The following is a 16,204-nucleotide window of genomic DNA, read 5'->3' as shown; positions in this document are numbered from 1 at the left end:
TCCGGGTCCCCGGGGAAAACCCCTGCGCTCACCGCTGGTGACTCAAGGGAAAGGAGAAGTGCCCCCCCCCCGTCCCCCTGTCCCCCCCCCCCCAGCTCCCTGCCACCCTTCCCAGCTGCGGGGCCTTGCTGGGAACGCGCTCGCCCTGTGGGAAGGGGCTGGGATGCATCGGGGTGCAGGCACCCCTGGGGCTAGGGGGGTCTGCACGGTGCTGTGGGGTCGCGTTGCTGATCCTGGCGTGGTTGGGAGCCCCAAAATTGTGGCTCTGTTTGCTGCAGCCACCCCCAGCCTGGCCACCCCAGGGATGCTGCGCTGGGCCGTGTCCCCAAATATCTGCAGCGTGCTCGGGCCGAGCAAGGGAATGGGGGTAAAACCATGGAAAAAAGAGAAGAAAATGGTTGCAGGGCTCCTTCCACACCCCTGCACCGCCAGCTGCCTCGTCCCTCACCCTGGGGAGGCTGCGGGGGTCCCGGCTGGGCAGCGGGACAAGAAGAGGGGGGTCCCGGTGGGAGCTGCCCATGGGGCTGCGTCCTGGGGGGGTGCCCCACAGCCGGACCCCCTCCTCCTACGGGCCGAGGTCCCCCCAGGGCTGCGTGCTAACCCCAGGGTCCCCGCTGAATGGGAGGAAGGAAATCCTCATCCTCGGGAAAGGCTGGACACGGCCGCTTCCTCCTGCCGCGGCGGGGAGGGGGCCGGGGCGCAGCTCTGCTCCCGGGGCACGGGGGCAATGGGGGCACCGGGGATGGGCTGGGGACCCCCCCCTCCGGGCTGGGACCCTCCCCAGGCTGGCTGCCAGCCCCAGCTCCTCGCTTTCCTGCTCCTTCTTCCTCTTCTTCCTCTTCCTCGCCGTGCCCTCGGGGGTTTCGCCCCGGTGGCTTTGGCCCCTGCGGTGTCCCCGGCTGGGTGCTGGGATCCTGCACTGGGGAAATTGGGGAAATGGGGAAAAATGGAGCAGGGAAAAAAGGGGAGAAGGGGAAAACGGGGGAGTAGGGGAAGGTGGGGGAACGGGGGGGAGCTGGGGAACAGGGGAAAGATGGGGAGCAGGGCAAAAACGGAGAGATGGGGAAAGATGGGGGGGACACGGGAAGATAGGGGAGCAGGGGAAAGCCCCCAGCCCCCAGCCCCAGCCCCCTCCCCGAGCCCCCTCCGATGCCCCCCGGAGCCGTTCGGGCTCTCCGCGCTCCCGGCCCCCCCCTCGCACTCCCCGGGCGCCCCCTGGCGGCGTTGGAGCCCCCCCGAACAAAGGCCGGGGGCGGCGGCGGCTGCTGGGGCCCCCCCACCCCGAACCCCTCCCGGTGGGCGCCTGAAAAACGCCCCCGGCAGCAGCCCCCAACTCGGTGATGCGGCTCCTTGGGGCTGGGGGGGTCGGGGTTTGCACCCCCGGGGGCTGGGGGGGGTGCAGGGCTCTGCCCCAGCCCCCTGCACCCCCCCGGGTTTGGCCCCGTGTTTTTTGGGGCTCCCTTAGGGTCACCCCCCACCCCGAGCCGCAGGGATGGGTGGTGCTGGGGGGCTGCGCACAGCACGAGGCTCTCCCCCACAGCAAGGGGCTGCAGCTTAAAAACGTTTTTAGTGAAAAAAACGCAATCCTGCTGCCTGCGAGCGTTGCAGGGATTTCTGTAGGGTCCCAGGAAAAGGCAGGGTCAGGGCCCTGCAGAGCTCCCCTCGCTCCCCCCAGAACCCAGCCCCGTTAATAAATTTCTCCTCTCGCATCCAAACAGGAGGAGGCCCCCTCCCGAGATTCCACCAGCCAACAAACGCACAAACAACTGTTGGGAGTAAAAAAATATGTTTTTTCCTTTTAATTACATCAGTTATCAAAGAAAAAAAAAGCAGTGGTAACAAAAATACAAAGCTCTGAGGGTTTCTCGTTTTGTTTGTTCTGTAATAAGCTGAGCATCAGTGCAATTGTTTTAATTTAACTTCTGCTCTGAGTCTCTGCTGGCAGAATAGGAGTAGGCTTTGCCCAGCACCAGACGGTCACGCAGCAGCTTGAAGAAGGCGTAGTAATTGCTGAAGAGGATCAGAGCCAGTGAGATCGTCTGATGCCACTTCTCCGAAGAAATCAGCGAGTAAAGCTGGTAGAAGATGACGGCTCCTTCCAGCAGGATCAGGATGTTGAGGATTCTCAGTGGTTTGCTGAAAAAGAACTGGAGGAGAGGCGACAGTGAGGCACCGAGCGGAGGAGCAGCCCGACAGATCCGTTTGGGACAGGACGAGTGAGGCAGGGAGCAGGGGGTGGCCCTGTGGGATCCCCTCTGCAGGCACCACCGGTACCCAAACCAGCTCTGCACAGGGGCCAGCTCTGCACGGGGCAGTCGCCCTCCTGGCAGCACCGAAGGCAGATGTGGAACTACCACGAAATGCCCAATCCAGCTCGTTCTCTGCCCCCGGTACACCCAGCGGGCAGCTCCCCGCCCTGAGAGCCAGCTCGTGCCTCCAGCAGCTCCGAGGTGCTCAGGACGAAGGCTGCAGCCCTGCCGAGGAGCTGCCCGTCCGTTCCCAGCAGGGGACGTGATCTTACGTGGAAGCGGAAGTGCGAGACGTCCGACGGCACGGCCACGTTGTAGTGACCCACAGCTTTGTACACATTCTTGCTGTGTTTCACCAGCACTCCCTGTGGCCACATGCACTCCTCTGTCCACCTGCAGAAGACAAGCAGAGCGCGCTTTTACTTCCACCCACACAGCTGGAGACAGGGGCTGGGGGCTGAGCGGGGTTCTGCTGCCTTCCCCTTTCAGCCAGGACAATGTCCAAGCCGTGGTTGTGGCATTTTCCACAGTGGCGAGCTGTGGTCACTCGTGAGGACAGAATTTGGGCCGCTGTGGCACGTCACTGTGGCAGTGACAAGCTGCAGTTACCTGTGGCCAGCAGCAGCAGGCATCTTGCCAAAATCAGATCTGCCTGCAGCACTTGCAAGCGGACAGCACAGATAGTGTCTGCACGGTGCCAGATGTGTCAGCTCACAACCCTGCCTTCATTTTTCTCTCTCTTTTTTTTTATGGCAAAAAGATGAGAGATGGCTGAAAGCTGAGCCTCCCCCATCCAGCCTCCGTTCACACCAACAGAAAGAGAAACCCCCAGCCCCGGGAGAGCTCCTTACTGATGCTGCAGCACGTTGGAGCAGAGGGCAGGATCGACCTTCTGCCAGCAGCCCAGGTGCGCCGCAGCTTTGTGGAGCAGGTCGCAGTAGCGCGCGGGCAGGAGGTACTGCATCAGGATCACCGACGTGCTGATGGAAACCAGGAGGAAGAGCTCACACGACCAGCGCTTGTCGTAGTACTGCGTGTTCTGCGGGGGGGGAGGACAGGAAGAATGTGACGAGGTGTTTGGACAGCCCCACCTCACGAAGCCATCAAAACACAAAGCGCTCCGGCAGGTAGGGCGAGGGCTTTTCACGCAGCCATTCAGCCTGCCTCCAAAAGAGGCGCCCACAGACACGTGGGACGGCTGCTGTGCAGCTCCCAAACACACCACGGCAAAACATTTACGCTATCGCTGCTGAGCACCAAATATGGGGAAATGTTTCTGATGCTCCCCCAGCGATGGGCGGGGGCACCGGTCCCGCAGGGCTCATCCCCGAGGTCTGACAGATTTATTACCAGACCTGTCTCACTGCACAACATGCCAGGAACCGAAACAAAGCACCTAAGAAACTTAATAAAATCCATCCTGTCTCGGACTGCCTCCCTGGTTAAAGTCAGTGCCCTGGCGTTGAACAGAAGGCCAGCCTGCAAAGGACTGCTCAGCCTGGGGTCCAACGCCCCCCTTTTAGCTCCTCGGGAAGGTGAGCAGACGGATGCACATCTCACAAACAGCAACCCTAAACCAGTGCCCACCTCTCCCCAGTCCTCCCCAGCCAGTCCCATACTGGGAGGAGTGGGACGATGCACGCACAGGGCTCCGGCTCACCTTCACAAACCAGACTGGCACGAAGGCCACGTAGTAGGCACTGAGCATGGAGCTGACCAGCACCTCTTTCATCCGCCAGTTAAAGTCCATTTTCAAGTATTCCACCTCATTTCGGATGAGATCTGGGGAGAGGCAGCAGGCGTGAGTGGGCATGGCCTCCATGCCGTACATCTGCCGGGTGTGCTGCTTCCAGGTTTCCTTTAGGACAGTCAGGTAGTCTCTGCCCCTGAAGTTCACCTCGCCGGTCTCTCTGGGACCGATGTTGGCCACCTGGGAGAAGAGGCTCGTCTTCCGAAAGTCACAGTTCAGTTGGAGGAAGGGAATGTACATGCCAAACCTGCAGCATCGAGGCGCAGAGAGGGGGTTACGTCCTTACCAGCTCCCCGTGCGACACCTTTACCACTGCATCCCTGTCCCAAATGGCACCTGCCACCTCAATCAGCTCCAGAAAAGATCTTCACCAAAATGACCTCAAATCACAGTACAACCCAGGCCACCTTCACCAACAATTCTATTGTCTTTACAGGATCCTTCCTCCTGTATCTACCAGAGGGAAGGGAGCAATTCCACTAATTGAATGGAAATTCAGCCAGCTTCCTTCTGTTGGTTAACATGAAGCAGGGAAGCGTTTGATCCTCTCCACCTGGCAGAGGCACCCAAGGACTACAGTGAGCTGAAGGAATGGGTTCTTTGAATACCATGAGAAAAACAGACAATCCTTTTCAGATGACACAAGCAATCTAGGAGCTGTAATTAACGCTTACATTAAGGCTGAAAGGTGTGCAAATGGGAAAAATATGCCCTGGGACCAAGAAGAAATGTGACACAGCAAGAAAAGGGTAGGTTAAGCTCTGTTGCCATGTAATCAAGGGCTTATTTACTTCCAAACTTCCTTTCACCTGAGCAACATCAGAAATCACAAGAATGACAGAAGAGATACTTACGGGTAACAGAGGAACAGGAGATTAAGGAAGGAGTAGGTTCTGAAGAGGTGAATTATTGATCGACACAAACTCCAGCCCGTGCCGGTGAGAACGGCGAAGCGGGTGATCACCAGGAAAACCGAGCGAGGCAGGGAGACTTTGCCACTCTGCGAGGCCTGCGGGGAGAGAAGGAGCAGGGCTGAGGGGAGACCGACTCACTGCTCCTCCAGGGAGCAAGCAGTAAATGGGCAGCGCTCAGTCTGTTAAACCAACACCCTAAGCACGAGGGAAGAGCTAGTGGGAGGCATCAAGTGAGTGCCACCAGAAAGGGGAGGATGCCTTTAGGCTGGAATCCAGAGCCTCCAGAACCCAGGGCCTCACTCCTCAGGTCAGAACGAGGAGAGGTCTCGGCTTCTTGTTAAGGTCTGGTCCTTACCTAGGCCACCAGCCCACTGTCCTGGACCTGCTGGCCACAGAAAGCTTCTGCAGTCAGCAGAAACCAACCTATGCTGCTTCCTCCTTAGAGAGCTGGGTAAATTAGAACAGGAGAAGAGCCAAACAATGCTCTTTGCAAGGAACAAAGCAGAATTACTACAGCCTAGTTGAGACAGCAATTCAGAACCAAGCACAGGAGGACAGTGAGAGTCACGAGCAAAGATTTGAGACGCTCTTTTCTCTCTTCTTCCAATTAGAAACCACACCTAGGTTCCTGACTGGGACATAGCCCAAAGTTCATTGGAAAAGGACAAAAGAATTTGGGACTGCAAAAGGGGCAGAGAACTTCATGTGTCACCCAAGCACGGCGCTGAGATTCTCCTGGGGACGTTACCTCCTTCACAATGGCGACGATCAGCCGGCGTGCCAGGACGATCGTTGTCACCGTCAGCACGTTGAAGTCGATCAGATGAAAATTCTGCAGCAACGAGAACAAAACAATTCCGCTTTCCATCGGGCAGCACAAACCCACACTCAACAGAGAAGCTTCCAAGGTATTCCCTTCTCCTTGGGCTCTCTTTTCCAAAATCAGAAAGAGAACGCCAAGCAGACAGCCGGTGCCCAAAATTCACCAAACGAAAGCCACACGAGCAGCCCTGCAGGGTCACGTGCAGTTTAAATAAAACAGAGATGGAAAAATTCACATCTAACTACCCGAGAGAGCCCGTAAACCTCACCAGGCAGCAGCCATCCCTTGGTGCTTACCAGCGACGTGTGCGAAGGAGGGTGGGAGGGCGGGTACCACCACACGGTCTTGTAGATGTTGATGTAGTGGACGAACAGCGCAACGAGATGGCAGAAGAAGAGCTGAAGCTCAAACAGCACGCTCCTCTCCACAGGCAGCTCGGGGATCTTACAGTGCCGCAGGGGAACAACTGTCTGCGTTGCCAAGGGTGGGCTGGAAAGGCCTGTACCTGAACCGCTCCTAGCAGGGCAAAGCAGAAGCAGCAGTCACTCCCCAGACAAGCACAGCCCGTGGATTCCCCTCCAGCCCCTGGATTGTGCAAGTGGGAGGCTCCGACACCAACCGAGGGGCCTCGGCGGGCTCTCACGGCCAGGAGCTGCCACCAAGCAGCCGTGTCAGCACCCCCAGGACTTCCACAAGGCCTCTTCCAGGCAGATGCGAGCAGGAATTTTCCCAGTGAAAGCAATATTTGGAACCAGGCCAGCCGACAGTGCCGGGTCGTTTGGTATTAAACCCCTCGCTTTGAGGCAGGTTCAAAAGCCGTGGCTGCGTGGGGCTGTTCAAGGGGCAAGCAGTGGCCCTCTTAATTAATTGCGAGCGTTTGGGCCTGGAGTCGCTATTTACATTTCTAAGAGTGCTTGAACATGAAATACAAAGCAATTAAACACAAGCCCTTTCTCATTCTTCAGCTTCTATTCAACGACGGGGGAAAAACAAGTTTAGTCAGAGGAGCGTGTTCCTGTGCGAGCACGCACACAGTTCCAGACACCAACCCTTTTAATCAAAGGGAAGGGAATTAATATACAGCAGAGATATCTCTCCTGATTTGCAATCTCTAAATAACAACAGGCAGAGGAATCTGGGTGTGGGTTTCAAAGGAACCACAGAGCACAAGGTGCCAAATTCCTACTGAAAATCCTAAAATGAAATCACAGCAGCCTCAGAGCGCGACGGCAGAAAGGCTTCTAGCCGGGGTGGATGCAGGTGGATCAACCCCTGCTTTTTAAAAGCAAAGGCTGACAGCCTGAAATAAGTGTGGGGACAGCTTTAGGAACCCAAGCTGTGTCTGAAATCCCCCAAGTCCCAGCTTGACAAGTTCTGGACCCCCGTTGGAGGGCTTTAAACACGGACCCGAGGCCTTTTTAATGCACACACGCTGTCACTTGGGGCTTCCTGCACAAGGCAGCTCCCAAAGGCATTACAGGCACGGAGCATTTTGGGGTTCCCCAGCCTGGGCTGCTATTTAGGCGACCGGTGTCGCATGGTACAGCACACAGACAAATCCCCTGGAGCTCTGTGCTGCATTCCCTACTCCGTGATAAGGATTTCTGCACACACTATCACAGCAAAGCGTGTACAAGGTGGATTGCTCCACTCTCGGCAGCCTTGCAATAACTTGTTTGAATAACTGTCTCCGCACATCTCTTGGCCCAGGGCCACGAGCGGGGAGAGGCTGGGATGGAGCTACCATTTGCCCCGCAGACAGTTCACAAGGTGCCGCCTGCTTTCGTATTCCTGGTGGTGCACGGCTTCTCGTTTCACCTCTCTCACCTCCGAAGCAGAAATGCAAACAACCAGTTGGGCCAGAATCTGCAGAAGAACCAAACGCAGCCTGCACATCACCTGACCGAGCTGAACTCTACCCTAGAAACACCTCCTGTGACAAAAATGGGGGCACAGGGACCCAAAAACCAGAACTCCACCGCCAGGCTTTGGGTAAAAAAAACAAAAACGTGTTTCTGCTTTTCACTGAATGGTCACTAAAAGCTTTTGAACGCTCACGGAAGTCTGTCGTGGTCTGACCAAGCACTGGGGCAAATTGGAACCCACAGACCCAACGGGACGCGCAGGGCAAGGCTTTCTGCCAGGTGTGGGAGCCAGCAAAACCCCGAGCAAAACCCCAGAAGGGCCAGCAGGGCGTGAGGGATGGCTGAAACCCTCCGTGGAGAGGAGCAGCCGCCTGGCAGCCCCCCAGGACCCGGCCACCCGCCGTACCTGGTGCGTGAGCGCACGCCCGTGACGGAGGAACTGGTGGAGTGTCCGGAGCCGCCAGCAGCACCGGGCTCACAGAGGGGGTTTCGGCAGTAGGACGTGCGGTTGGGACCCCGCCTGCCCCCTGCCATAACAGCAGAGGGTGCGGAGGGTTTGCTCTGCGGGGCGGCTTCCGGGCTCCTCACTGCGCGGCGACGGCTTCGGTCCTTAAAACTGGAAGAGAGAAGGTTTGGAAATAAGGCTCGGCTGCTCGCCCAGCACCTGCAGCACAAGGTGACCCCGCTCAGCCCCGCTCGGCCCCTTTTTCACCGGGGGCTAAGCCCGGCTCCGTCTCCTCCTGCATCGCCAGCAGCCAGGGACACGGCCCCGAGAGCTCCCGACGCTCCCAGGGCATGCAGCAGCTTGCTGAGGCGCTGCCACTCGACGCCTGCAGGCTGCGAGGGGGCAGGAGGAAGCTTTTCCTGCCTCCCCCCGGCCCAAGGCAGCTCGCAAGGAATTTAATCTGATCCCTGCTCCCCTGGCAGAGCAAGGCGCTCACGGAGACGTTCAACAATTTGCCCAAAGGACTCAATAAGTCAGGGGTATTACCTCGGCCCCCTTTTGCCCCCAAATGCTCGCAGCTCTTTTAAAGGCACACAAGTGGCTTTTTCCTTTTTGTGCCCTTTTAGGATGGGGAAAAAGCACCTGGAGAGTTTTTAGGGGATGTTTGCATGGTGCAGGGCTCAGTAGGACGCTAGCCTGAAGTCAGCTTTCCTAGGGCTTGCTTGCCACAATATCAATAATCCCAGGGCTTAAAAACCTCCCCTGGGTCCTGTTTAAACCATAAAACTTAAACCTGTACAATTAAGCTACACGACTTCAAGAGAGGACGGGGTGAGAACACCCCATTCCGCTAGAAGCGGGCTCTGAGCCGTGACAAAACTCCGATCAGGTCACACCAAACGTTTGTAATTTATTTTTTCTGGCTATTTTTCTCCAGTTTGCAATCGACTGGAAGCCAGAAAACTCGCTGCAGGCTCAGGCACCGCTCTCCAACCAACTGCAAGGCTCACACCGAGCCCAGACAGCCCCAGCAAAGTGCCCTGGTCCTGGACGGGGGCTCAGGGAGCTGGGGGGGGGCTCGGGGAGCTGGGGGGGCTGCACTGAGGGCCCCCAGGGCACAAGGAGGGGCCTGGGGGGGTCTCGGGGCACCACAGGAGCGGGGCCGGGGGGGGCACAAGGGATGGGGGGGGACCGGAGGGTCCCGGGGGGGCCCCTCAGGAGCCGCAGGACGCGGCCTGGGGCTGGGGGGGGTTCCTGAGGGGACACCGGGGGGGTCCCGGGGCCCTGTGGAGCCGGGGGGCGGCCCCGGGGCCCGCTGCAGGCCTCGGCCGGGAGCCGCCCCCTCAGCGCGGCGGGGCGGGGCGGGGCCGCCTGCGCCTCACGGAGGGCCCCGCCCCGGCCCGGCCCGTCCCGGTTCAGCCGCTCCCGTCCCGGCTCCCCCCGGTCCCCCCCCGTCCACGCCCGGTGCCGCCCCCGCCCCCTCCCCGCCGCCCTCACCCATCTCCGGCCGCCGCTCCGCCAGCGCCGGGCGCAATATGGCGGGGAGCGACGGCGGCCGGCAGCGGACAAACCTCCGGCACCGCGCCAGCCACGCCCCCTCGGCACATAGCCACGCCCCCCCTCGGCACACAACCACGCCCCCTCTGCACATAACCCCGCCCCCTCTGTATACAACCCAGCCCCATCTACACATAACCACGCCCCCTCTTCACACAGCCCCGCCCCATCTACGCGTAGCCACACCCTCTCTTTACATAACCACGCCCCCCTCGCGGTCCCAGCCCCGCCCCCTCGCTCCCGGCCGCGGGTTCGAGCCCCGCCGCCGCCGGTTCGAGCCCCCCCCCGTCCCCCCATCGGGGTCCCCCCCGCAGCTGCCGCTGCCCCAGCCCTGGTTGCTCGTCTTAGGGGGGCTGGTGGCTGCCTTCTCCTTTTTTCCTCCCAGTTCTCAGAGTGCACAGCCCAGCATGGCTCTGCTGGGGGGAAGCGAGCGCCCCGTGCCCCTCCCCGGCATCACCCCGGGGGCTGAGCCCCGCTCTGCATCTCCAGCCCGACACCAAAAAAAAACAAAAAAAAGCCAAAAAAGGCAAAAAAGCCAGCGTTAGGCCTTTATTGTAAGGGATGAGTAATCGTTTCCAACACCTGCTCAACGCTTCTTGCTAAACAGCAGCCATGAGCGCGCCACTTTCCCCTGCGAGTTATTTTAACGCCGTGATTCACCTTGATCAGTCTTCACCATCTCTACCAGCCGCTCGCTGTGTTTTTCATTGAATTCCTCCACTCGTGGGCGTTTGATGCCTCAGTGCAGATGGAGCGTTACGCAATGGGGAGAGCCACCCCTGCCTAGGCTGGAGGCAAAGCTGCTGCTGAAGGTGATGAACTTTCAGGCCCCATCTTCTGTTCCTTACTGGGTTTGGAGCCTGTGCTGTGCAGAGCCATCAAACCCCACAGCATGCGGATCCTGGGTGCAGCCCCGTGTTCGGAGCCGTAACGCCAGCAGGCAGGATGCATCAGCGCCACATCAAAAACAGGTCTGTGTGTGCAACACCATGCACGCATCTTCCGCAGCGTTGGGTTGTAAAACCAGGGGAAGTAACAGCTCTGTTGGAAACCAGCGGCGCAGCCCTCACGCCGCTTTTGGGGCAGCTGAAGGAGGTCCTGGTGCTCGCCAGCGCTCCCAGCAAATTCTGGCTGTTCCCTGCTTCCCAGTCACAGGAAAGGCAACGAGATCTTAACTGTGCTCCTTTATCGTCTCTGACACCAGCTCCTCCGAGCTCCATCCCGCTTTGCCAAAGGAGCAGAGTGAGCGTGGAGGCAAACATCTCTATTGAAACATATGGCAGCAGTGGAAGGCTCAACTGAGCAGCAGCAGCAAAGGTTTCTGCACTGCGCTCACAGAACCGAGCTTCCCGAGCAGAAAAGAGGAATAATATCTACATTTGAGATGGCAGCTCCCCACGGGCCCCGACTAGCCTGCAGAAATTCCTCCCCCTCAAAGCTTACAAGTGGGGCTCGCATCCAACATCTCCTTCGAGATGTTACGGCTTTATCAATTAAAGCGGGATTTCCCTCAGCCTCGCCTTGCTCCCCACAAGCACCATATGTACTCGGCTCCTCGCAGCCGAGAGAGGAGCTGTGCTGTGTGAGCAGCGCCTCCTGTTCTCCTCGGCAGCTCCCAGCAGCCAGGGCACAGCTGGTCCCGTTTCCTTTAGGGCTGCTCAGAAGGTTTGGCACAGGCTGCAGGGATCGCCCTCTGCCCACGTGCTCCTTAGGAGAGCAGCGGTGTGGGGTGAGGAAGGGAAGATGTGCACGTTTGAATTGTTTTTCTTGGCTCTGTCTGTGGCAGATGCTCTCATTCGAAATTAAAAACTCATTCCGTACAAAAAGAATCATCCGCTCTAACAGCCAAATAGGGAATCCAGCTGGGCTCCTACATCCAAGCTGGACCCAGCCTGCCAAATTTGGGCTTTCACAAAGGGCCACATCAAGGCAGGTTTTCAGCCTTACTGAAAACATGGTGCTTTAAGTTAAAAAATAGAAAGTTATAAAATAAAGCTCGTCGTCATTTGCTTTATTTAAGAATCTAAATATCAACTTGAAACCAGGGGTAAGGAACGGGCATAGTATGAGGCAGGGAGTGCTCTGCAGCACGAGGAGGTTTCTGGAGCCAAGCTTCCCTTGGGAAGAGCAGCACTGCCATGGAGGAGACGTGACTGCATCATGCATCACACTATACTGTACTTTTGTTGTTTATGGCCTTTACCACCGTCCTACAAAGAACGAGACATGGATTAGATCTTTGGGCAAAGCAGGAGACTAAAGCTCACCTGCACTTGTCTGCCCACAGCCAGCTGAATGCCCCCTCCAGTGGGGATGTCAGCGTAGAGGGAGGTTGTGTGGGCAACTCAGACTTCAGCACTCGGAGGAATCTCTACCCCTCACGTATTTCAGTGAGTCCTGCATCACCCCCGGAATGTCTGGCTAATTAGAGCATCTCTGAGAGACACATCCGATGCCGATGGCTATTTTGGGATCTCAAATTAGCTTTTGCAGACTCTAGGCTAAAATCTGGATGTAGTAATGCTTTGAGAGGGAGGAAGATATCTGATGCAGGGCATGTTTTTGAAATATTTTTAGCACATACAGTTATTTTCAATATATTATGATTTACATTCCTCCATAACATTCAATTTTTCACATAAACATGCAACAAATGCAACACAAACTGTATTACTCCAAAGGCAGTGTCACAAGATCCACGTCTACTGGTAAAAAAACTGCATCATAATAGATGATCTCTATCAAATCTTTTCCACTTGATATAAAAGCTGTGCCTATTAAGAAAGAAATGGGAGAGATTGGTACAACACTATATAAATCGATGTTGGAGTTACATTGTGAGTGAAGATGCATTGCACAAACAGGCCACAGAAATTCAGACACGTTATGATTTCCCCTAACAAAATTATGGATCAGTTTTCAAGTTAAAGTCCAAGAATTGAGGATAATTGCACTCCCTTGTAACATTCCCACATATTACCATTTCCTTGATCCTAATACTCTTAAGAGAAGCTCATTTGGCAGCTTTACATTTCCATATAAAAAAAGATTTTCGTCCTTATACCCTACGCTCAGGGCTTTTCACGGTGGTCTTTGAAGTCATTAGACCTCAGCAGCACAAAGGTTTGTGCCTTTGTTCTTTTATTTATGGAGCTCAGACTCGCAGCGATCTTGAGAGAAACGGATCGGCCGTCCCCAAAGGAAACGCTTAGGGCTGCTGCCTTGGGGCTGGAGGGAGACGTGTCCTGGCAGCACAAGGTCACTCCTCCCGTGGGTGATGCTGGGGGTCTGGCTCCCCAACCAAGGCACCACTCGGTTTGCGAGCATGTGCATGTATTTATTGAGGTATTTACTGGAGAAAGCAACTCACTGCGGCCACAGCAGCCACCAGAGGGAGCCCAGCCACCACGGGTGCTGAGCAGCACCAGCTCCCAAAGGTGCTGGGGGGTTCCTCACCCCACCGAGGGCTCAGGGTGTCCACTCCATGCAGGGCTCTGAGCTGGATGCATCCCAGTGAGGCGTGGAGGACCACTAGCCCAGCAGTTTTACTACTATACTGGACTAAAAGCTGTTGAACAGCAGCCAGATCACATTTCAGATGCTGCCACGGCAGCGTGGAAGGGACAGCACTAGCAAGGTCTAATTGGGCTACCTGCAGTGCGTAAATTTAACGCATTATAGGCTCCTGCAGGAATTCCTCCTGAACCGTTCCGTAGGCTGCTCTGCTTCTAGAGCACGGGGTTACAACAAATTTAACGCCACCTTGCTGCTGAGAGCATTCAGACAGAAGCCAGCAGCTCAGTCGGGAGCCAGCTCCCAGAAATACATCTCCTCGCCACGTTTCCCCCTCTCCTCAAATCCACTTAAAACCTCCTTCTCCGCGGGACCTCGGTGGGAGAGCTGCAAGCAGGTGCACAACTGAAGCCTCCCCCACACCGTGACCCCTGCGCGAGTGGCAGTCATGGAACTGGCCTTTCGCAAGAGGAATTTTATTTGTGGGTCTGTGAGGAATGGCTCCGATTTAGCAGCTCAGATGGTGCCGCCCCCGCCGCCCCCACAGAACATGTTAGCAGCTTGCAACGGGTTGCAAAAATAAACAGACAAACTCACCCACTTCGTGTTGCCCCTGCTCATCGTCCCCCAAGCGATTCGCAGCGATGCACTCTTGACTCCTGCAAATTGAAGACATTTGTGAGCCTCCTTAACGTAAGCACAAAGCAAAAGAAAAAAGATTCCTGCATGCAATTACACAGGAAGGAAAACATGCAACTTAAGCTGAGCTTTGAACATGTCACAGTAAGTATCAATACGGGGGTCTAAAAAGGGCCATCATTTTTTTACATTTTTAAATAACTGAGCAGAATTTTGGTTTTGGCAGTAGCAGGACTATCTATATTCGTTCTCATTTTACATCTTTTGATATTTAAGCTTGCCGATTCCTTTTTGCCCACATTACATTACAGTGCATTTTCAAAGGGCACAGTATTAAAGTTATCGCTAATTTATGCAGAAGCATGTGGTTGTTTTTTTTTTAAATGTTTATTTTAAACATTTTTTTTTTCAAATTTTTACATTAAAATTAACATTTGAAGAATTGTTTCAATAAAGTTTATGCAAGTTGCCGTCACAGTTTATGTAAAAGAGAAATGTGCTATTAAAATCAGACATTTAGGTTACCTTTTGGGTTTTGCGATGCATGTTAGCTTTACACATCCTGATTCTCCTGCGATAATTTTCCTTTAAAAGGGGGGCATAGGGTGATCTTTTCATCAAGCAAGACATTATGCCCTGAAAGCTGACTCCAAACCATTGTTGAAAATTCGGTTATTTGCACTTTAATAACAATCTACAAATACAACTTTTTGTTTTAAAGTATTCCCCTCAGTCATGCACTGCTGCAAGCAGTTTGTTTCCTGCTGCTCTATTTTTCACCCCCGAGCAGTTTAATTCTCTCCCCCTAGAATGCCAGATTCACCTCGCAATTGGGAAATGCAAACTGCTTCCCACATCTCTAAGCAGCAGTTTAAGATTACAGCTGATGTATACACAAATACATAACACACCCTGTCGGAAGGATTTGAGGAGCAGCTGCAGCACCCTTCCCAAAGAGGGGTAACATTTGCAAGTGGCTTTCCAAGTAAAGGCTACCTTAAGGCAGGAAGGGCAGCATCCCAGCCCAGTGGGATAGGGGAGTTTACGTGAGCAAAAAGCAAGCTTCCTCCTCCTCCTGGTGGCAGCTAAGCCTCGGAGCTCTCAGCCTTCGTTTTGTCACGTTACATTTACACCAGCCATTTCAGACTCAGCCTGGAGCCTGCAGCCTGGCATGCTCCATGAGGCCACCTGAAACCTCAATCTTTAATTCAGTGAACGCTTTCCAGCCAGATTTCTGCAATAGTCTAGGATCAAACTGCTTTCAAGAACTTCCAGGGGGTGAAAAACAAATTTTCTTGTTTTTTTCCTTTTTTCTTTTTTTTTTTTAATTACGCTCATTTAGTGAGCTCGATAAACTTTTTGTAAGAATTGCAAAAAAAACACCATTTTTAGAATGTCTCCATATTTTAAAAAGACAATTAGCTTTAGCATTAATTTAAAATTATTTGAAAAAAATAATAGCTATTTTACTGCTCAACCAAAAAAAATGACAATTCATCACATTTACTTTGATTAAAAAAGGACTAAACTTTATTGACAAACTGCGGCAGACATTTTGACAAGTTTTAGCTACCTATTTAGGCAGACTTACACATGTAGCATTTAATCTTCAAGAACAGAGTTGGGAGGACAGTGTACAAATCCAATTAGGACTTTAACCTATGTACAACGTGAAAATTTTCCTCATTTTTTTTCAGCTGCAGTGTCCCTTTTTATGCAAAGCTAGTGTTGAGATACACTTGAACAAGTCCATGGGATTGCTAACACTGACAGTTTTGCCAGTTTTAAACTTGCACTGTATTATCTGCCCCAAACCCTATAACCATGAGAAGACTGCAATTTTACAGAGTTCAAACCTACTCACTTAGTACTCTGTTTTCTAATATCAAACCCCGGGCAATTAGAGCCATGCTTTAATTTGTTTTAAAAGTTCTTCATATCGAACCAGGCTAAGAACCCCTTTACACTGGAAAATCTGCTTCCCAAGCATCTCTCAACACCGCATGTTCGGGGCTAGATTTCAAAACCCACATAAGAAAAGTCAATTTTACAAACCTAATTTTTTCTTTTAAGTCAATCACCTTTAAAAAATGCTATTTAATTTGCTTGAGGATCCTTCGTATTAAAATTTAAACTGAAGATTCACCAGCAATCTGCTTTTAAGTGAAGTTTGACATCTGAGGTTACTTTTAAACGGTGGCAACTACTACCGTTACATTATGATTTTAATTCTTAAAAACAGCCCTGAATTTTGAAATGTAGCCTACTTTGGGATTCTGCAACTACAACTTTTATGGGTTCCTTAAAACCGAACTTAAAAGGTTAACAAAACCTTAATTTCATAACTGCTAAGCAAGCATGTCACTTTTGAAACTAACATTTTTAACTCAACTTTTTTTTTTTTTTTTATTAAAAAAGGTACAGTTGTGTTTATCTAAACAACAAAGAA

The 16,204-nt window shown here is 53.8% G+C and overlaps 1 protein-coding gene and 1 long non-coding RNA gene across 2 annotated transcripts; both read right to left on the bottom strand.

The window, feature by feature from the left end:
* Positions 1-1,835: 1,835 nt before the first annotated feature.
* On the bottom strand, positions 1,836-9,591 carry TMEM39B (transmembrane protein 39B). Its single transcript, XM_032202421.1, has 9 exons — positions 9,544-9,591; positions 8,008-8,217; positions 6,033-6,252; positions 5,662-5,745; positions 4,854-5,008; positions 3,910-4,246; positions 3,101-3,288; positions 2,522-2,642; positions 1,836-2,147 (listed from the first exon to the last, which is right to left on the bottom strand). The coding sequence occupies exons 2-9, from the start codon at positions 8,133-8,135 to the stop codon at positions 1,911-1,913; spliced, it is 1,470 nt and encodes a 489-aa protein (XP_032058312.1). The 5' UTR covers positions 8,136-8,217; positions 9,544-9,591; the 3' UTR covers positions 1,836-1,910.
* Positions 9,592-10,137: 546 nt separating this feature from the next.
* Positions 10,138-15,113, bottom strand: LOC116498170. The gene is made up of 2 exons (XR_004254156.1): positions 13,714-15,113; positions 10,138-12,377 (listed from the first exon to the last, which is right to left on the bottom strand). It is a non-coding gene; the product is annotated as an uncharacterized LOC116498170 (long non-coding RNA).
* Between the last annotated feature and the right edge of the window lie 1,091 nt (positions 15,114-16,204).

The sequence above is a fragment of the Aythya fuligula genome, chromosome 23 (assembly GCF_009819795.1).
Source record: "Aythya fuligula isolate bAytFul2 chromosome 23, bAytFul2.pri, whole genome shotgun sequence".
Lineage (NCBI taxonomy): Eukaryota > Metazoa > Chordata > Aves > Anseriformes > Anatidae > Aythya > Aythya fuligula.
This window is presented reverse-complemented; position numbering and strand designations above follow the sequence as displayed.